We start from the raw sequence: 22,700 nt of genomic DNA, 5'->3' as shown, positions 1-22,700 counted from the left end.
ATCATGATTTAGGGCCTTCGGTGCCAAGCTGTTTAGTGAAAAAAAATCCATCTATTTACTACTCTTGACATCAGACTCATATAATCCCCCTCAGGGTTTGGGAACTGTCTGGCTAAAATCAAATTTGAGACATTTATATGATTGATTGTGGTCTACCTAAAGTGTCATGAGAGCGGGCGTCCTTTGAAACCTTTCTTGTTGCTTAGATGTTCCTTTATCAGTTTGTGTAACATTTTCTTGATTCGGACTACATAGATTTTTTTTTTTTTTACGTGGACATTCTATGATGTATATGACCCCTGTTGTGGAACCCCTGTTGTTGTATAAGTACAATTGTATAGTCCTGAGTTGCTAAAGTCCTTCTGGACGGTTCCTCTCACAGAACAGTGACTATAGCAGGGGCCCCATGATAAATAAAAACCCTTGATTATGAAGCCGATTTCTGAGTATTGTTGCCCTTACTAGTAGGTGTGATCTTATAACCCAACGTCAGTGTTTGTCTGTAGACACATTTATTCCCCAATAATTTTGTCTTGTTTAGGACGTGCCAATGCTTACTGATAATTTTCTTGAATGTCCCATTATTATTGATACTGTATAATAATGATAAGGATTTTCTTGATCTGTTCTGGTAAGCTTGGAGATACTAGGCTACCATGGATTAGATTTGTCTTTGAGATATCTTGTATCTTCTCTAAAGAGGCTTCTAATTCATTGGCCTGGCACCCTTTACTGATGATCTGTTCTTTCCAGACTTGGGCCTCCTCAATGTAATCAGCAACTTTCGTGCAACTTCTTCGTATGCGGGTTAAATTGACCCTTGGCGATATTTACCAGCCATGTTGGAAGCCGTTAGCTGGTAAAGGGCATGAAACTACTCAAATCTACCGATTTGTGAAACCTTTTGTTGGGTAAAGTCCCCTGATCCACAAATATTGTTAAATGAAGGATGCTGAATAGCACGACAGCCTCACCTGTATACATAGTCCTCTCATCTCTGGCTGGGGGCCCTGGCTGGATCTTTAAAGTAGATTTTCTCTGAAACACTAGAACATTTCAGAGAAAAAGAAATCCGGCTTCACCACGTCATCCTGTGTAAGGAGGACAATGGCAGCTTACACTGTTCATGTAGTTATTAACATTAGGTCTGATACACAGGTGCATAACTGGCTATTTTCAGGATACATATGCACACTATTAAAGGGGTTGTCCACTACTAGGACATCCCATTCTTACATGTTCGGCCCTGATAAAATAATAAAACCTCTACTTGGTTACAAAACAGCAGAAGTCTATACATATGTTTACACGCTGGAGTCAAGCCGCATTGGAATACCACAGCAGCCCTGTGCTACCGCTGCGCTTTCTTCTGTTTCCTTGCAGAATCACTTAATCATGAAGGGCTGCTGTGTGACTGCAATGTGCGAACACAGACTTACGGACGTTTTTAGCACCCGCCACCCATCTCTTTTTAAGACACAGCAAATAAATCACTAACAACAGTCTGTATTGCTGTAACTATTTAATGGTACATTAAATGGTAAAAAGTAAAATTTCATGTTGGACACTTTTGTATAGACCAAGCTGGTTGAGTTAGTCATTTATAGTGAAATGTTAGCTTTCAGTAAGATCATGGCACCTTAACATTCCTTATAATAAAAGTTATGCCAATGGCAGGGCATGTCATCTGATGAACTACACGCTCGTAACCACCAGCGGGAAAGCCCAAGCTGACAGTTGGCGATTAGGTGCTTTATATTTTCTTACTGATGGAATCATCAATGCTGCAGGCTCCAATTCAAGGTAAAAGGGTTAAACTGAAAAGAAAATTAAAAAAAAAAACAAAAGCTTCCACAACTGGTTTAGCATATTCAAGAGATACATATATTCCTCTGTAAATGGACATTTTTGAAAGCAATGTCAACACAACCTTTCATATATATATATATAATATCTGAGAGAAATTGCCTCTGTCCCATCATTCTGTGCAAAATGAACGTCAATAAGAGATTGAGGACAGCATCTTTCCTGCTCCTCTCTTTGCATGTAAAAGAAGTGTGGCGAAAAGTAACCCAATTTCATTGGAATCTGTCACCAGGTTTTTGCCACCTAACCCGAGACCCCGATTCCAGCAATATGTCACTTGCGGGGCTTCATTCTGTAGTTTAGATAAAATCTTTGTTTTATCAGCAGGAGATTAGGACTAGCTAGCCTAACCACGCCTCCACCACTGATTGGTAGCTTTCTGCCTACTCACAGTATATAGAGAAAGCTTCCAATCAGTGGTGTGGGCAGGGTTATTCAGGAAATGGCAGCACTGGTATATCTGCAGCAGATCAAACTGATTTTTCTCAAAACTGCCACAAGCAGCCTAGCAAGCGATACAACGCTGGAATCATGTTCTCTGCCCCTACATCATGCTGCTCTCAGCAAAACCCTGGCAACCGATTCCCTTTAAAAAAATAATTAAAAAGTAAAATTAAAAAAAAAACATTAAAAACTAAGCACCTAGCTTCTATGACTTCATCCAAATGAGTGCAGAGCACCAAGATATTTCCCTTTAGGCTCAAACTTTAAAAACCATGCAGTACGCAGAAATGGGTTAGGCTACTTTCACACTAGCGTCGTGTGACATACGTCGCAATGCGTCGTTTTGGAGAAAAAACGCATCCTGCAAAGTTGCCCGCAAGATGCGTTTTTTTCTCCATAGACTTGCATTAGCGAAGCATTGCGACGTATGGCCACACGTCGCATCTGTCGTGCGACGGATGCGTCGTGATTTGGCGGACCGTCGGCACAAAAAAACGTTCTATGTAACTTTTTTTGTGTGTCGCGTCCGCCATTTTCGACCGCGCATGCGCGGCCAATACTCCGCCCCCTCCTCCCCGGACATCACAATGGGGCAGCGGATGCGTTGAAAAACTGCATCCGCTGCCCCCGATGTGCATTTATTTCACAACGTGCATCGGGGCGACGCATGGCGACGGCCCCGTACCGACACTAGTGTGAAAGTAGCCTTAGTGTCCCAGACGAGCACACGGCAAGTAAGACTATGCCAGATGGTAACTAATGGTAATGCCGCCAATGGAGGACAAGGTCTACTCTCCATGGCGGTAATGGATAAGATTACAAGCAAGGGATCCAGAGGCCATCCGTCCAGAGATATTATCCAAAACACTTGGCAATTAAAGAGGGAGGTACCATCTTTGCTTATTTCTGATGAAGGACTGGATACAGACCGAAAACGCTCAGCTTATGTATGCAAAATAACATGGAACTCTCTTTCATCACTACCTCTGAGTGCCAAGTGTTTTTTATTATATCAGGATTGGGCAAGATCCCCTACTTGAGCACCGCTCTCCATATAGAGATATTGGAGCACCACTGATTGGACAGGTAATGATCGGTGATCACATAAGGATCGCTACACTCTCCTCGTGATTATGATCATATAGTCACGTTTCCGTACTCGCTAATGATCGGTAATGGAACAATTGTGATGACAAAAGGAAAATAAGAGGCAGAACAATTGTGACGATTTCTGTGGACATCATTGGTGTGAAGTTTCTACAGTGGTTCAACAGTCACTAGGTGCTTCACATCTGCAAAAAATAAATAAATACAATCAGGCGACGGTCAAGGAAATTCACATAATTACGTAGCTATACTACAGCGAATCCGTCAGCAGGTTTTCACTATGTAATCTGAAGACAGCAGGAGACAGAGGCTGAAATACAAAAGTCATGGAGGGGTCACTTATCAAAGTGCGTACTAACTGTGAAAGAATTATCACTAACAGATTAGCATAGTCATTAGTCCTGCAATGTCCCCTAGATGAGCACCTCACTGCCTACAGATGTTGTATATACAGAGCCTGGCGCGGGCGGGGTTACTTGTGGAACGGGCGGGGTTACTTGTGGCGCGGGCGGGGTTAGTTGTGGCGCGGGCGGGGTTAGTTGAGGCGCGGGCGGGATTAGCTTTCTCAGCTCTGAGTAACAAAAAATACCTAAAGGCTCTTCTCATCTTGAGAGTGGAGATTTTTTCCAAGAACTTTGCAATTTTAACTATTAGTGAACATACGAACAACCTTAAGTCTAGTTTTTGGGGTATTTTTTGATGTAGTGGGTTTTTAAAAGTCAAATCCACTAGTCTAAGCCACGTTAATGTTGTAAAACTACAGGCATGGTAAACACAGGCCAGAATTTACTTACTGCCCCACCCCGTGTGTGACTGAGGACATGGCCAGACGAGGTTACCTGTAGAGGAGTGCGGTGCAGCCACTGGTCTTTATCAGCTGCAAGTTTCATACAGGCAAAAATGTCACAAACACTGGGAAGGCCATAATACTCCTGCATGAGAAGAAGGAGAAACAGTGTCACCGACCACACGAAATTTACACATCAGTACTGAAAGCAACGCCCGGTGTAGTACGGATTTACACTGTGGAACCTGGCACCGGTCTGGGCAGCATGAATCAGGGCCTGGGCGCACTACTTGCAGCCAGGCAGATCTTAGGGTACCGTCTTACAGTGGCACTTTGATCACTACGACGGCACGATCCGTGACGTTCCAGCGATATCCATACGATATCGCTGTGTCTGACACGCAGCAGCGATCAGGGACCCCGCTGAGAATCGTACGTCGTAGCAGATCGTTTGGAACTTTATTTCGTCGCTGGATCTCCCGCTGTCATCGCTGGATCGGTGTGTGTGACACCGATCCAGCGATGTGTTCGCTTGTAACCAGGGTAAACATCGGGTTACTAAGCGCAGGGCCGCGCTTAGTAACCCGATGTTTACCCTGGTTACCATCGTAAATGTAAAAAAAAAAAAAAACAGTACATACTCACATTCCGGTGTCATGTCTCTCGCCGTCTGCTTCCCGCACTGACTGTGAGCGCCGGCCGTAAAGTGAAAGCAGAGCACAGCAGTGACGTCACCGCTGTGCTGTGCCTTACGGCCGGCACTCACAGTCAGTGCGGGAAGCAGACGGCGAGGGACATGACACCGGAATGTGAGTATGTACTGTTTTTTTTTTTTTTACATTTACGATGGTAACCAGGGTAAACATCGGGTTACTAAGCGCGGCCCTGCGCTTAGTAACCCGATGTTTACCCTGGTTACCCGGGGACTTCGGCATCGTTGGTCGCTGGAGAGCTGTCTGTGTGACAGCTCCCCAGCGACCACACAACGACTTACCAACGATCACGGCCAGGTCGTATCGCTGGTCGTGATCGTTGGTAAATCGTTTAGTGTAACGGTACCCGAACTCTGAAACATTGGAGAGGGAGAAGATCCAAAGACGATAAACCTGCGTCCGTCACGCCCCTGGCTCCGATTCATGTCAGTACAACAGATAACAGGTAAATGTCACACCGTGCTTTGTGTAATATCTAGGCTGGGACTACACAAAGTCACGGGTACATTCTAGGTAACACTGTGATTGTAATCGTTAACCCTCCATAAAACAAACATCTGAAGCAATGTGATAGAGCAAAGGGTAAGCAGCAGTCCCAGCCTTTTACATCTACTTTTGACCCAGTTCATACATTGCTTTTATTGTTCAGGTGTCTGTCTGCAGTATAACAATCAGTCTCATCGGTAACTGCATTTAGAACCCCGATGTCTCAATGGCAGAAGTAGACTTGCTCTGCTGATTTGCATTTTGCAAAGTGCATTTTAGTTTAAAAAAAAAAAATCTTTAAAGGGAGCCTGTAACCTCAGAAAATGTCATTTACTTGCAGAAGAGGTGTTAATCTGCAGGTATGTAGTATTGCAATGCTGCCCAGCCACAACACCAATGCAGCTACTGGGAGAAAATGTACTTCTTTCCTCCTGGATGCCGCTGGCTTTCAGTTATTAGGGTGAGCACAGAGAGGCTGCAGTGACCGCTCATATCACGCCCTGGCAGTAACTGTAGCTGTTCTGTGCCCCCATGACCAAAAGCTGGTGGCTCCAAGAGGAAATAAGTTCTTTTTTTTTCTCCCGGTAGCTGTGTTTGCAGTAAGGAGGCCGGGCAGCATTCTTAGGCTACCTCCAGATTAACCTTAAATCTGCAAATATATAGCATTATCCAAGGTAACTGCTTCTTTTCTAAAGGGGCATAAGAGTTTTACAATTGAAATAAATTGCAGGTAAAAAAAAACAAAAAACAACAAGAACAGATAAGACCTGCTGAGTAACAATTTTGCTTACACCTGTATATAGCGTTCATTCCTGCAGGTAATTTGGAAAATTTTCAGACAATCCCCAACTGGTGCAGTTTTCTTTAAAATATACAAACTGTGCTTTGCTAACCCTTCCTGGGTCCAGTAGGGAGTCTCCACCATGGCATCCACTGTTGACAGCAGTACAGACAATAATGGAGCTCAGCGAGTTTGCCAAGTAAGCACAGAGGCGCGAGGCTCACAGACTGGTTGCAGTGCTTTTCATGTGTCATCAGCGCTGCACATTACAGTGGCCGCAGTGGTGAATACTCAGTGCTAGACCCTACGAGGGTGAGCAAAGAATACTTTGTTTTAGGACAAACTGCACCAAGGAGAGGCTTTTTTTCAAACCAGAAAACCTCATAGATGTTCGATGTCTATGAAGAATCCACAAAGTGTTCCCGAAAGCAGCCATGTTTACTATGTAGAATCTGACTACAGCACACAGACCTTCTGAAGGAGAGGAGGAATGAGAGGTGTAGATCCTACAGACCACAGCAGACAAGTGTGACATTTGCTGAGTAGACTAATCTGCAGAGATGAAGGCGTCTTATCAAATTACTTACATGTGCTTTTTTGCGCAGAAGCCACTTATCCTCCAGTGCAGGATCTGCTGCCTCCTCCTTGTTATCAGCGCTCTTGGAGGACAACACCCAGCTGACGGCGGCGTCTGCAGGCATATGGAATGGAGATAAAGTCGGACATTTACTGCTAGCTGTTTCCTGCTCAATCTTCCTCTCTGTCGGGGTGGACTTGACAACCCAGGTGTCTAATGGAGTTTCAAGCAAAGATTTACAATGCCTAAGGAAGGGTTCACATTCTTCTGCCTTCTTGGTGCAGCTTTGATCTTCAGGGTCTGCTCTGGAGGGATGTAGCCACATGTTATTAGAGGGCTTTGGCTTTTCACATTCTCGGATATTAGACTTGTGCTCACGATTTAAAGGGATGCCGTTCTTATCCTTTCCCTCTTTCTTCAGGAGCCACTTCCGAAGAGCCTCTTTTTCACAGCTTTCATCACAGACACATTCTGAGAAGGTAGCGCAGGGCTCATTAGCTTTACAGATGTCTTCCATCCTAAAGTGGGGCTGACCCTGCTGCAGGAGCCATGTCTCATTTCCAGAATCGGAGGTCTTCTTTCCTCCATGCTGTTCGTTGAGGCACTTGAGGTTCCCTAGATTTTCTATTTCCAGAGCGGCAGCTTTCCCACCGCAGCGATTACCGCAGGACTCCACTCTATGGAGCCAGTCAGTGAAGCTGTAGTCCTGCACAAATGGCTGGAATACGAACCTCCACTTGTCCACAACGTCGGACTGCTCAGTGTGTGCAGGGGAAATGAGCCAATCTGACAGATCCATCTCTTCATCATTGGGAAGCTCAAAATCAAGGTCCTCTACCTTTTCAAAGGAGAAAGAAGAGCTTGAAATAGAGCTGTCCCGGGAGCGGACTTCAGTCTTCTCGGGAGCATCGTCCCTGCTCTGCGATTGTAGCAGCCAATTGTGCAATTCCCCCAACTTCCCCCAGATTTGCTCCATATTAAATGTGGGAAGATTAGGGCCATCCGAGGTCTATAAAACAAATACGTAGGTATAGCAATTGTTAGGGAAAGGCGACTACGTGGTCTGGCTGCATCATGCAAGTTGTCACATTACTAATCCGAAGGTCACAACTACTTACCGAGATGGGCTCGGAGAGAGGGCTCTTTAACAGCCAGTCTTGCTGAGAAGAGCGGAGGATTTGCAGGGCAGGACACTGGCGGACAGTACTCGCTTGGCCTTCCAGGAGCCAGTCTGACAGAGGAGTGTTCACAAACACAGAGGGAGGCTTCTGCCAAAATAAAATGGGTAGAAGGTTCACTGCCGCGGCTCACCTACACCTGGTTATTTACCAGCATAAAGCACAGCCGGTCCAGAAATGCCGGGATGTAATGTACGCAGTGGGAGTTCCCAAAATCTTATTCTTACATCTGGATTTTAAATAAAAATGGCCATTTTTAGAGCTTTCTATTCTTGATAACTGGAATCTGTCATCAGGTTTTTGCCACCTAAACTGAAAGCAGAATAATGTAGTTATTCTTCCAGTGATGTGTTACTTGCTGCAGTTTTTGGTAAATTAGGAGCAGATCACTTGAGGGCTAGTTGTCTTGTGCCACATAGTCCTTCTGCTGTGCATAACCCGCCCCTACCATTGGTTAGCAGTGTTGTGTACACTGTGCATAGGCAGAAAGTTGCCAATCACTGGTGGGGGCGGGGTTATGCACAGCTCAGCATTCAGACAACTAATATAGCAGCAGCAGCAAAGAAAACCGTGATTTTATTAAAGTTATTTTTGCACTTTGCTGGAAATGGGGTCTCTGCACCAGGAAAAACCTGGTGATATTTTCCCTTTAAATGGCTTACCTGCAAGAGAATTAGATACGTTCTTTAAAGGGAACCTGTCACCACGTTTTTGGAAGATGGGATAAAAATAGCGTTAAATAGGGGCAGAGGTGGGCATTACATTAGTGTGTTTGTTATGCGTTTATTACCCACCTAAGTTGCCGAAATACCTTTGCAAAGTCTCCGTTTTCGCCTGTCAATCAGGCTGGTCTGGTCAAAAGGGCGTTGTCTTCCCCCAGATTTTGCGTAGTTTTCCGTTGGTGGCGTAGTGGTGTGCGCATGCCCAAGGTCCCGAATCCTCTGCCAGGGGATTTAAAAGAGCGCGCTGTTCGTTTTCATTGGTGATCGGTGGGCGCGGCCATCTTCCTTTGGCCGCGCGTGCGCAGAAGCGGCGCTCTGCTGGCCGCGGCTTCAGGAAAATGGCCGCCGCGATATCCATCTGCGCACGCGCGGCATCCCGCGGCCATTTTCCTGAAGCCGCGGCCAGCAGAGCGCCGCTTCTGCGCACGCGCGGCCAAAGGAAGATGGCCGCGCCCACCGATCACCAATGAAAACGAACAGCGCGCTCTTTTAAATCCCCTGGCAGAGGATTCGGGACCTTGGGCATGCGCACACCACTACGCCACCAACGGAAAACTACGCAAAATCTGGGGGAAGACAAGACGCCCTTTTGACCAGACCAGCCTGATTGACAGGAGAAAACGGAGACTTTGCAAAGGTATTTCGGCAACTTAGGTGGGTAATAAACGCATAACAAACACACTAATGTAATGCCCACCTCTGCCCCTATTTAACGCTATTTTTATCCCATCTTCCAAAAACGTGGTGACAGGTTCCCTTTAAAGGAGTTTGTTCACTGTCCACAGTTTTGTGTGCACCAACTAAGGTTGATTGCTGCCGCCAATCAGCAGCCACTGACTGGCTGCAGCCATCATGTGACTACCCACCCGATACGGATCCCCCAGAGCAGAGTATGGAGCCCATTATTCGGAAGTGTCCAGTAGGGGATCCTGCAGGCTCTAGGGCATGTCATCTCATAACTTCCTTACAGAAGAGAAGTCTCAACTGAAAGTACCTGATCGATGTCAGCGACATAGCAGTGGTTGAGAAGCCAGGGATTCTGGGAGACAAAGCCGCACGGCGCGGTGCTGACGTGTTCTGCCATTTCTTCACAGTGCTACAAAATAAAATGTAAAATTATGCTCATTTTCAGTACTGGCCATTGTTTCCTCAGTGATCAGGACTACAGAAGCTCCAGAATAATCATGGTTAATTATACGGAGAATACAACATCCACTTACCGCAGTAATGATCGATCCAAATGACGTGATCGCTTTTCTCAGCGAAAATACATCTGCCTCAAACTGCATGGCAGAAGATTCCTCAGGTCTCAAGGCGAGACTGCCCAGTCTGGAGAAAAAGATTGTGCTGAGAAACTAAACCTCCCACATATACAGTGTGCACGTAGTGCCGCTATACACTAGGAATAAACCTCCCATATATACAGTCTGCATGTAGTGCTGCTATACACGAGGAATAAACCTCCCATATACCGTATATACTCGAGTATAAGCCGACCCGAGTATAAGCTGACCCCCCCCCCTAATTTTGCCACAAAAAACTGGGAAAACTTAATGACTCGAGTATAAGCCTAGGGTGGAAAATGCAGCAGCTACCGGTAAATTTCAAAAGTAAAAATAGATACCAATAAAAGTAAAATTAATTTAGACATCAGTAGGTTAAGTGTTTTTGAATATCCATATTGAATCAGGAGCCCCATATAATGCTCCATAAAGTTTGATGGGCCCCATTAGATGCTCCATATTAAAATATGCCCCATATAATCCTGCATAAAGGGTAATAAGGGCCCCATAAGATGCTCCATAGAGATACTTGCGCCATATAGTGCTGCACAAGCGTTATGGCCCCATAAGATGCTCCGTACAGTCACTTGTCCCATTATAATGCTGCACAAGCGTTGTGGCCCCATAAGATGCTCCGTACAGACACTGCCCCTTATAGTGCTGCACAATCGTTATGGCCCCATACAGATGCTCCGTACAGTCACTGCCCCTTATAGTGCTGCACAATCGTTATGGCCCCATACAGATGCTCCGTACAGTCACTGCCCCTTATAGTGCTGCACAATCGTTATGACCCCATAAGATGCTCCGTACAGTCACTGCCCCTTATAGTGCTGCACAATTGTTATGGCCCCATAAGATGTTCCGTACAGACACTGCCCCTTATAGTGCTGCACAATTGTTATGGCCCCATACAGATGCTCCGTACAGACACTGCCCCTTATAGTGCTGCACAATCGTTATGGCCCCATACAGATGCTCCGTACAGTCACTGCCCCTTATAATGCTGCACAAGCGTTATGGCCCCATAAGATGCTCCGTACAGTCACTTGCCCCATTATAATGCTGCACAAGCGTTATGGCTCCATAAGATGCTCCGTACAGTCACTGCCCCTTATAGTGCTGCACAATCGTTATGGCCCCATAAGATGCTCCGTACAGACACTGCCCCTTATAGTGCTGCACAATCGTTATGGCCCCATACAGATGCTCCATACAGACACTGCCCCTTATAATGCTGCACAATCGTTATGGCCCCATAAGATGCTCCATACAGTCACTGCCCCTTATAGTGCTGCACAATTGTTATGGCCCCACACAGATGATCCGTACAGTCACTGCCCCATATGCTTTTGCTGTGATAAAAAAAAAATAAAAAATCACATACTCGACTCACCTCTCTTCGCTCAGGACCCCCGGCACTTTCAAAATTTACCTGCTCCTCGTGTGGCTCCATCTTCAGCACTGACGTTCAGCAGAGGGCGCGCACTGACTACATCACCGCGCCCTCTGACCCGAGCGTCACAGCCAGAGGACGCTGATGACGGAGCCGGACCGGAACGAGGAGAGGTGAATATCGCGCAGCGCTGCGCAGCGCTGTATACTCACCTACTGCCGGCGCTGTGCAGTCCCTGCTTCTTCCAGCGCTGCATCTTCTTCCTGTATTGAGCGGTCACAGTTACCGCTCATTACCGAAATGAATATGCGGCTCCACCGCTATGGGAGGTGGAGCCGCTAATTCATTACTGTAATGAGCGGGACCATGTGACCGCTCAGTACAGGAAGAAGATGTAGCGCTGGAAGAAGCAGGGACGCGCAGGGACCGCGCCAGCAGTAGGTGAGTATAATTAGATAGCCCCCGCCCCCCCTCCCCTGCCGACCCCCGGGTATGACTCAAGTATAAGCCGAGAGGGGGACTTTCAGCCCCAAAAAATGGGCTGAAAATCTCGGCTTATACTCGAGTATATACGGTATATGGTCTGCACGTAGTGCTGCTATACACGAGAAATAAACCTCCCATATATACAGTCCGCACGTAGTGCTGCTATACACGAGGAATAAACATCCCATATATACAGTCTGCATGTAGTGCTGCTATACACGAGGCATATACGGCACAGCTTCACATATGGACAATGGTTAGGACCTCTAATCTATGCCAATGGTGGATTTTTCATTCATTATAACCTGATAATTTATGGTAAAAGCAGAAAACCTAAAAAGCCAATAATATAAGAGTGACAGGAGAATTGGGTATTACTCAGGTCACCTACCTCTCCAGGCACACAGTGATTTGATTGGCAAGATCGTTGCTGTGGGGGGTTTCTAGCTGGTGAATCAGACAATTGAACTGTCCCAAAAGCTGTAAAGCAATACAGATATAAATGTGCAATTAACAATGGAAAAAAGCAAATTAATCAGCAGAATAAAAAAATAAAACATGACAAAGCCAATTTGTTCGATCCCTTGTATCTGCAGATTAAAGGGGTCATCCAGTGCTGACTAGGTTCTCATCCGCTGCTCTCAGTGTTCTATGCAGAGACGAGGATGAGTATCTAGTCTGGCATGGGATCGCAAGAAATCATTTATTTCTATAGCGCCAACATATCCCGCAGCACTTTACGTTACAGAGGGGACATGTACAAACAATAAAGACCTAACAGAGTAACACATCACCAGCCCAAGAGCTGGCGGCACAGAGTGCAGACAATCTCACAAGGCAGAACGCCGTGTGCTTGTGCTTAGACGCTACAATGTGAAAGGTGAAGGTGTCGCACGACTTATTTTAATTAAAGCCCAGTTTTTTCACATGAAATGATTTTAGTTGGAGGCAGGTCTGGTCACGTGCCCGTACACAGGAGCGCTGTGCGGCACCACCAAGTGCAGGAGGGGAAGCTGGAATACGTATATATTAGCAAGTAGCACAAAATCACAATAAATAAGGTCACCGCCCCCTTTAAGATAAATTACAGATCATTCCACATTCTGTAACTGCACCACTGAATGACCAGAGGGCAGCTGCGCTTTACCATATGCCGGGACCCCGCTAGTCCAAAATTCAGCAGAATTCCACAGGCAACCTTACCCAGTAGAGCTGCTGACTTTGCTGCTGCAGCGCCTCTTCTTTCAGTTGCTGTATTAGATCGGCCTGCTCCAGAAGCCAGATCTCACGGCTGCGCAGACATTCAAGGTGGCGACTGATACAAGACTGGATCTCGGCCTTCACCTGCAGACATCAAAAGGAAATCAAGTGGGGTTTACTAATGGATCCGTCATAGGAAAGGAAAATCCGGAATGTAGAAGAGGAGACTGGTGACATATACATGTGACAGCTTCCCTAGGGAATACAGACCCTCGCCATCACCCGGCCCATCACTGCGACAGATGAGCAGACGGCAGATAGTCCCCTCCGCAGGTCCCGAGGCTACAGTGTGGAATCAACAACTAGGACAGCCCCTTCTAAAACTAAATGTTCGGTCCCAAGAAAATAATAAAGCCAATACCCCCCTCCCGTGAGGTCGCTGTTCCCGCAGTCGGCACTCACTCTCCGGAGATGCGATGCGGTAAAATGACACATGATGCCCAATCAGCACTGGTGTCACTGTCTCCACCTTCGGACAAATCAAGCATGAAGAGGAAGTCAGAGCTGCAGCTGATCATAGACTTCCGCTTCATGTTCAGTTTGTCTGAAGGCGGAGAAGTGACGCCAGCTCTGACTGGGCACTGGGCATCACGTCACTCCACTGCATCGCAGCCCCAGGGACACTGGAACGGCATCAGCACGGAAGGCAAGTATAGGCAGTATTATTTTATTAGGGCTGGACATTTCCTTTAAGAAGGGGATGTCCTAGTAGTGCACAACCCATTTACAAGTAAGCTGACAAGGTCAGACAATATGATGATGAAGAGCAATACTATGGCGGCTGTATTATGGAATCTGGGAAATACAACGATCTCAGAATATTAATAAACTGTGACTCAAGAGGCCGTCATACCCCGCCGACAGCACTACCTAGCACCTACAGCACTACCCCGCACCTACAGCACTACACCAGCTTCTTCAGCACCTATAGAACTACCCCGCACCTATAGCACTACCCCACACCTACAGCATTACCCAGCACCTACAGCATTACCCAGCACCTACAGCACTACCCCGCATCTACAGCACCTATAGCACTACCCAGCACCTACAGCACTACCCCGCACCCACAGCACTACCCAGCACCCACAGCACTACCCAGCACCTACAGCACTACCCAGCACCTACAGCACTACCCCGCATCTACAGCACCTATAGCACTACCCAGCACCTACAGCACTACCCAGCACCCACAGCACTACCCAGCACCCACAGCACTACCCAGCACCCACAGCACTACCCAGCACCTACAGCACTACCCAGCACCTACAGCACTACCCAGCACCTACAGCACTACCCAGCACCTACAGCACTACCCAGCACCTACAGCACTACCCAGCACCTACAGCACTACCCAGCACCTACAGCACTACCCAGCACCTACAGCACTACCCCGCATCTACAGCACCTATAGCACTACCCAGCACCTACAGCACTACCCAGCACCTACAACCCAATCCAAACTTCTCAAATATTTAGCATATCCACAGAAACCAAAGTGCCAGCGGAAAAAAGACAATACTGATATTTATTATTTATTTAAAAAAAAAAAAACAACAGGGAGAGGAAGTGTGCATAGATTATATACACACATACATCCTCATATTCAGACAGTTTCTTTCTATATTTTACTGTAGAAAGTGTAAAGTGGTCGGACTGAGCCCAGGACAGTCTGAATACTTGTTGCCAGTACAATATGTGCTATGACAATACGAGGGCGTTCCATAATATGTGGCATATAGGTAACCCCTGCAGAGTAAGAAGCTGCTGACCCGGAGACTCTCCGATGGACCATTCACTACTGTTCATTCTCCATTACACAAAGTGGAGAACGCCGTCAGCCTCTACTGGCAAACATCTACAATACTTCTGGATTCCGCCACCATCTATATTATACAGATGTCATTATATGCTGTGAATATCACATCACTACGAGCGTATTCAACAAGATAGATGCACATACAGACACGTACGCACACGTCTGCGAGGGGCTGCGGCAGGTGAGCAATGCCCATCAGCCCACAATACAGGCCGTACCTCTCTGCCATTGTCTTTAACTTGCTGCTCTGCCTTTAAGAGTGCCTGAATAGCAGTTTCCAATTCTTTCCGGGCTTGGAGGCATTTTGATAGTGGATCTCGGGCACAGGAACGGAGATCTTGGTCCACATCCATTTCTTTTGGCATTTCTAGAAGTACAGAGGGCAAACAGTGATAAGTTGTTGCAGGCGGCTCTGTCCAGAAAGCCGACTCAGCGATATCCGCATTATCTATACTGGGGAAATGCAGGAAAAACATTCAATATCAAGAAACGACAGACAATAATAAGGGTTACTCCCATCTCCATAGATGGATATCATTAGATAGAGATTGTAAAAAAAAAAAAAAAAGCCATTTCTGAAGTCATTTCTTGCTTTTGAAACTTTGCCTCCATTGCTGAGATTAAGACTTTTCTTTACAGCTCATTGCCTAGGAGACCGACCACCGCTCCTGCCTAGCTTGTAAGCACTGCACTGGTTAGGTGGTAACAGCACACTCACAAGCTTAATAGAAAAGAGCTTGTATTCCCTGTGCGAGCTCAGCTGACTAGCAGAGGTGGCTGGTCTCTTAGGCAACAAGCTACACGGGGACATTTATTCTGCAGGCTTTATTAGTTTATTAGAAGGTTGGGTGGCAGCCAATCCATCTGCACAATCGCCACTATTGTTTCCTGGGGTCTTGGAATTAATTCTCCATAATTATGCAATGCTACAGAAGATGCAAGGCTTCACAGAGCGACATGGCGGGAGGGCGCAAGGCTCGGGAGGGCGCAGCAGATCAGGGCCAGGACTCACAGAACTGGTATTACTAGGAAGCTGGGAAGTTCTGGGTCAGAGAACAAAAATGAGACACATTCCAGGCTGCTGCTAAGAAAGCCAAGAAAAATAGCAGGAAGAACACATTCATTGTGTTATCAGACCAGCAGCTCTGTGGTATAACCCTGGGCACAGCGGTAACACTGGCCCCCTGCCCCCTATGGTTTCCTGTGCTAGTGGCCACTATAGCAGAGGATGGCTGCCAGAGAACACTCACTAAAAGGACGGGGTCTGGGACAATCAGAAAGTGAACCTTCACCTTATTTCACACAAGAAAAAAAAAGTCCTTGAATTTAAGGATGTGAATCCCCTACTAAAAATAATACATCAGCATTGGTGTATAAATAAAGGCTACCCATCAGTGGTCTCCAACCGACTACAACACCCAGCAGTCCCAGTGCAGGGGATGAGTAATAGATGTGAGCTGTCCAGCTGTGCTGACACTACAACTCCCAGGAGCCCCAGACAGTGCAGGGGATCAGTAACAGATGTGACCTGCCCAGCTGTGCTGACACTACAACTCCCAGCAGCCCCAGACAGTGCAGGGGATCAGTAATAGACATGACCTGTCCAGCTGTGCTGACACTACAACTCCCAGCAGCCCCAGACAGTGCAGAGGATCAGTAATAGACATGACCTGTCCAGCTGTGCTGACACTACAACTCCCAGGAGCCCCAGACAGTGCAGGGGATCAGTAATAGACATGACCTGTCCAGCTGTGCAGACACAACAACTCCCAGCAGCCCCAGACAGTGCAGAGGATCAGTAATAGACATGACCTGTCCAGCTGTGCTGACACTACAACACCCAGCAGTCCCAGTGCAGGGGATGAGTAATAGATGTGAGCTGTCCAGCTGTGCTGACACTACAACTCCCAGGAGCCCCAGACAGTGCAGGGGATCAGTAATAGATGTGACCTGCCCAGCTGTGCTGACACTACAACTCCCAGCAGCCCCAGACAGTGCAGGGGATCAGTAATAGACATGGCCTGTCCAGCTGTGCAGACACTACAACTCCCAGCAGCCCCAGACAGTGCAGAGGATCAGTAATAGATGTGACCTGTCCAGCTGTGCAGACACTACAACTCCCAGCAGCCCCAGACAGTGCAGAGGATCAGTAATAGACATGGCCTGTCCAGCTGTGCAGACACTACAACTCCCAGCAGCCCCAGACAGTGCAGGGGATCAGTAATAGACATGACCTGTCCAGATGTGCAGACACTACAACTCCCAGCAGCCCCAGACAGTGCAGGGGATCAGTAATAGACATGGCCTGTCCAGCTGTGGTGACACTACAACTCCCAGCAGCCCCAGACAGTGCAGAGGATCAGTAATAGACATGACCTGTCCAGCTGTGCAGACACTACAACTCCCAGCAGCCCCAGACAGTGCAGAGGATCAGTAATAGACATGACCTGTCCAGCTGTGCTGACACTACAACTCCCAGCAGCTCCAGACAGTGCAGAGGATCAGTAATAGACATGACCTGTCCAGCTGTGCTGACACTACAACTCCCAGGAGCCCCAGACAGTGCAGGGGATCAGTAATAGACATGACCTGTCCAGCTGTGCAGACACTACAACTCCCAGCAGCCCCAGACAGTGCAGAGGATCAGTAATAGACATGACCTGTCCAGCTGTGCTGACACTACAACACCCAGCAGTCCCAGTGCAGGGGATGAGTAATAGATGTGAGCTGTCCAGCTGTGCTGACACTACAACTCCCAGGAGCCCCAGACAGTGCAGGGGATCAGTAATAGATGTGACCTGCCCAGCTGTGCTGACACTACAACTCCCAGCAGCCCCAGACAGTGCAGGGGATCAGTAATAGATGTGACCTGTCCAGCTGTGCAGACACTACAACTCCCAGCAGCCCCAGACAGTGCAGGGGATGAGTAATAAATATCACCTGTCCAGCTGTGCTGACACTACAACTCCCAGCAGCCCCAGACAGTGCAGAGGATCAGTAATAGACATGACCTGTCCAGCTGTGCAGACACTACAACTCCCAGCAGCCCCAGACAGTGCAGAGGATCAGTAATAGACATGGCTTGTCCAGCTGTGCAGACACTACAACTCCCAGCAGCCCCAGACAGTGCAGAGGATCAGTAATAGATGTGACCTGTCCAGCTGTGCAGACACTACAACTCCCAGCAGCCCCAGACAGTGCAGAGGATCAGTAATAGACATGACCTGTCCAGCTGTGCAGACACTACAACTCCCAGCAGCCCCAGACAGTGCAGGGGATCAGTAATAGACATGACCTGTCCAGCTGTGCAGACACTACAACTCCCAGCAGCCCCAGACAGTGCAGGGGATCAGAAATAGACATGACCTGTCCAGATGTGCAGACACTACAACTCCCAGCAGCCCCAGACAGTGCAGGGGATCAGTAATAGACATGACCTGTCCAGCTGTGCTGACACTACAACTCCCAGCAGCCCCAGACAGTGCAGAGGATCAGTAATAGACATGACCTGTCCAGCTGTGCAGACAATACAACTCCCAGCAGCCCCAGACAGTGCAGGGGATCAGTAATAGACAGGACCTCTCCAGCTGTGCTGACACTACAACTCCCAGCAGCCCCAGACAGTGCAGGGGATCAGTAATAGACAGGACCTGCCCAGCTGTGCTGACACTACAACTCCCAGCAGCCCCAGACAGTGCAGGGGATCAGTAATAGACAGGACCTGCCCAGCTGTGCTGACACTACAACTCCCAGCAGTGTCCCCACTACCTCACAGAGTATAATGGACACACAGAGGCCTGTAGCGGTACAGTGTTGTCCCTTCCATGGGGCAATGTCCTATCCTATGCAGATAATGGAAGCGGCCACAGTCACGCAGTCCCGGCGATACCTGGCTCCCTGCTCTCCTCAGCTCCCGGTCACCGGCAGATAAGAACAAGTGCACACCGGCCTATCAGCTGTTTAAAACCTACCGGTGACGTCTCTGCTAGTGGGCGGAGCGTGGCAGACTGGAGGCCTTCAGTAATGTAGCGTCCGCTGACGTCACCGCCAGTGGGAGGAGAGTGGGACTGAAGGCCAACACTGAGAGCCCGCTGACGTCACTGCAAGTGGGCGTGGCGTGGGAGACTGGAGGCCGCCACTAGCAGTAAGGACTTAGTCACGTCCTCAGGTCTCCTGTGCGCAGCTGCTGAGGGGGACAATGAGGGCCGACAGGTCTCCTGCTCCCCAGGCCGCCACACAGAATAGCTGTGCCAGCAGATCCCGCACTGCTGAGCGGCCACACATAGGGGAACACTAGGGGTCTGACTCCAGGTGCTACAGTAACAGGTCCTGCACCAGTGTGACTAGGGGCAGACCAGGAGCAGCCACCTCCATGTACACTATACAGGCTGCACTCTATCCTGCTGAATTGATGGGCACAGCTAATTTGGCCACACTTTATGCCAAGCGTTTCCGTTTTCTTGGATCCCGGTCAGACGCCTCTCACACTTTGCACTGATGAGGGGCAGTACCCCGAAACACAGCGTCTGCAAATGGAGATTCTGGTTTGGCTCTTATCCTAAGTCATGTGACAAGGCTCGTTAGAGGGTCCACATGGACTGGTAGGATTGCTACTTCCAATAGGTGGCATTAGAGTTCTAGTCCTCTAACGCCCTGAAGAGACAACTTGCCGTTTTCCTCGTATTCAGCAGCCGCATTGCTATTCAGAGATTTCACATTGACCTGCTTTATACAGATAGAGCGCGACCAGTTTTGTACCCCCGTCTCCTCCAGCAGCCAATGTATCCGTGCCCCCTTCTACAAAGGACACTGTCATGGCCGCAGAGGTCCCAGGGTGGAGGTGGGCGCTGCGCTCTTTATTCCCACTGCTCCCAAGTGTTCGGGAATTTTTTTTCTACCTAGTGCTAATTTCTGTAGGCTTTCCAAGGGGGCAGCCTATAGGCACGCCCCAGAGGATCATGGGAGCAACCCAAGCTTTAGTATAGACCATAGAATTACAACTAAAGGGCCCAGCTCTCTAGAGCGGCCCACCCAGCCTGACAGCTGCAGCTTGTGCTGAGCAGTGGGAGATCTCAGCAGGAGGACACTGAGGAGTGGTCATTAGGCTGCCCAGTGTGGGTGATACTGAGTATGTGCCCGAGTGTCCAGAGTAGGGACAGTTCCCAGTATGGCAGCACAGGCCGGGCGCCTGGAGGCACCTTTGGCCTCCGTCTGTGGCAATGTTCCATCACACGCTGGGAGATGCGAGCAGCAGAGGCCCTGAAAGGAACAGCGTGCAGAACCTTCTATGCCATCAGAAGACAACGGTACCACCTCAAACCACCAGTGAGTTTGGTTTAAGATAGCGTCATCACTCCTATACTGCTCTATGGTAGTGAGGTTTGGGGCCCAGCGACTTACCCCGACCACACAAAGTGGGATTCCAGCCCAACCGTAGTCTTGCACCAGGAGTTCTGCAATTATCTCCTCCAAGTACATCGTAGCACCTAAAACATAGCCTGTCGGGCAGAGTTGGGACGATTCCCCTTATGGCTAACTATAACAAGAAGGCGCTATCACACCAGGCGCACATGCAGAGCAGCAACCCCAGCTCCTACCATCATACAGCCCTACTGAGCCAAAGCCCAGAGCACACCACGAACCCCAGCAGCCAGTCCTGCCAAAGTCAGCAACACAACCAGACAAAAGCCGAAATAAAGAAGATCTCAGAGAGCTGCAAGATGCAATATATAGAGGGTTGGCAGAGTGAATTAGAGAACTCCCAGAAACTCACTATCTACCGGTCACTGCGGAGGGACGACACTCTGTCCCCATATCTGGAGAGAATACATCACCCCAAAGACAGGCAGACCCTGAGTCTATACAGACTGAATGCCCACAGTCTAGAGGTGGAAACAGGGTGGCACCGACAGACATACAAGCCACGGGAGAACAGACACTGCCAGCAGGGGGCACTGGAGGACGAGGCACACAAATACTCAGCAGTGAGGGCCTCCCACTTCCAGAGACTTTCCATTCACAACCTGGAGTTCCCATCCATGGATGAGGAGAGGAAACTCTGCATCCTACTGGGGGAAGAGGAACCAACAGTCGAGATTGCTGCCTAATACGTCACCATATGTCATATGCTGAGAGGAACTTAAAACACCAAATGGACTATTATTTCCCAAATTGTGCCCCCAACACCCCATTCCCATAATCCCCTCCCCTGTCACATCCATTTTCCTTGCTTTGGCAACAGTAAATGTATTTTGGTCCTGCCAATAAAGCCTATTGAGTTTGAGATGCTCTCCATGTGCGGCCGCGGTGATCGCCCAGTTTGCGGCTTCAGCGCTTTTAGCCCTTTTCATTGGATGTTCCTCTGGTTACTGACGTCCATTTCTCAGCATTTCAGCAGTTTTCACATTGGAAGTGACAAACACATCTGCTTTTTGCAGAGACTCGGTATCTCAGCCAGCCTCACGAACATTACATGGCTGTGCGTAGGACAGAGCTGCGGCCATCTCAGCCGACCCCCCACACACAGGCACTCGCTCAGCCCAGCGTTCTGGTGATCTTAAAAGCCACCGGCTGAAATATCGGCCAGCAGCCCGCCTCAGGAGAACAATGCAACAGTCCAGAAGTGGACACATGTGAATGACGTCTCCCAACCATCAGGCGGCCGGTGGCTCCATACATGAACCTGTCGTATCGGCTGACAGCCTTATGTGTGTGGGGACTTACAGTGTTCATCCTTATCTTCCAAGACTTCTGCCCTTCACCATGGCAACTGGATGTCGGCTTCTGGGCCAAATGCTAATGGCAACACAGTCCTGTCTAATCAGTGCTGGGGGTCTATCTCAATTTCTGTGACCCTCCCTTTTTGAGGACTGACCACAATGGGATTGAGATCTGGGGAGTTTCCTGGCCATGAATCCAAGATCTCAAGGTTTTATTCAGATTTAGTTTGCCTTGTGACACAATCGCCATCATGCTGGAAAAAGCATTGTTCATCGCCAATCTGCTCCTGCATTGCTAGAAATTGCTCCTGGAGGATGTTTAGATCCCGTTCTTTATTCATGGCAGTTCTTCGGCAAAATTTGTAGTGAGCCCCCTACATGGATGAAAACCCCCACCCCTGAATGGTCTCAGGATGCTCTACAGCCGACATGACGCAGGACACATGGCAGTGCTCACCTTTTGTCCAGACCATCATTCTGCCAGATTTCCCCAACAGTCTGAAGGGGCTTCATCAGAGAAAATAACCTTGCATGAAGTACAGGGATTGGACTGCAGGGGACTGGGGTACACATATTTTCCATTCATTTGTAGGGACTCACTAAATTTTACAAAAGACCCCGAAGAAAGAATGGGATCTAAATATTCTCCAAAACAACTTCTCCCAACAATCCAGGAGCAATTTAATGAACACTGCTTTTTCCAGCATGATGGAGACCATGTCACAAGGAAAAAGTCATAACTGGGTGGCTCAGTGAGCAAAACATTTTGAATCTATATCCAGGAAACGTCCCAGATCTCTATCCCACTGGGAACGTGTGGTCAATTCTCAAAAAGAGGGAAGGGAACCCAGAAATTGTGATAAACTCCCAGCACTGATTAGACAAGAACAGGCTGTCATCAGTCAGGATTTGGCCCAATCCGGACATACTGCAGCCCGAGCCAGGGGCACCAGTCAGTGGAGAAGCGTGATGTATTTGTCACCAAGGCCACGTTCCCACAATGAGTTTTTGATGTTTCAGATTTTCGGCAGCATTTCTGCACCTATTAGGTAAGCTGCATTTTTTTCCCAGTTTGC

At 48.2% G+C, this 22,700-nt stretch overlaps 1 protein-coding gene across 2 annotated transcripts in view; it reads right to left on the bottom strand.

Annotated features, from left to right (window-relative positions):
* Nucleotides 1–1,505: 1,505 nt before the first annotated feature.
* Nucleotides 1,506–22,700, bottom strand: part of NCOA4 (nuclear receptor coactivator 4) — a 59,831-nt gene continuing 38,636 nt past the window's right edge. The window contains exons 1-10 of one of the 2 annotated variants that reach the window (XM_077259334.1): nt 18,795–18,889; nt 15,124–15,272; nt 13,030–13,170; nt 12,218–12,306; nt 9,882–9,990; nt 9,656–9,757; nt 7,880–8,029; nt 6,772–7,770; nt 4,257–4,349; nt 1,506–3,602 (exon numbers count right to left, since the gene is read on the bottom strand). In XM_077259334.1, the coding sequence (XP_077115449.1) occupies nt 3,597–3,602; nt 4,257–4,349; nt 6,772–7,770; nt 7,880–8,029; nt 9,656–9,757; nt 9,882–9,990; nt 12,218–12,306; nt 13,030–13,170; nt 15,124–15,270 (1,836 nt within the window). In that variant the 5' untranslated portion in view covers nt 15,271–15,272; nt 18,795–18,889 and the 3' untranslated portion in view covers nt 1,506–3,596. Of the gene's footprint in view, nt 3,603–4,256; nt 4,350–6,771; nt 7,771–7,879; nt 8,030–9,655; nt 9,758–9,881; nt 9,991–12,217; nt 12,307–13,029; nt 13,171–15,123; nt 15,273–18,794; nt 18,890–22,700 lie in introns of those variants that run through there. The other variant, XM_077259332.1, reaches the window with a different exon arrangement.

This window comes from Ranitomeya variabilis, chromosome 4, assembly GCF_051348905.1.
Source record: "Ranitomeya variabilis isolate aRanVar5 chromosome 4, aRanVar5.hap1, whole genome shotgun sequence".
NCBI classification, from domain to species: Eukaryota; Metazoa; Chordata; class Amphibia; order Anura; family Dendrobatidae; genus Ranitomeya; species Ranitomeya variabilis.
This window is presented reverse-complemented; position numbering and strand designations above follow the sequence as displayed.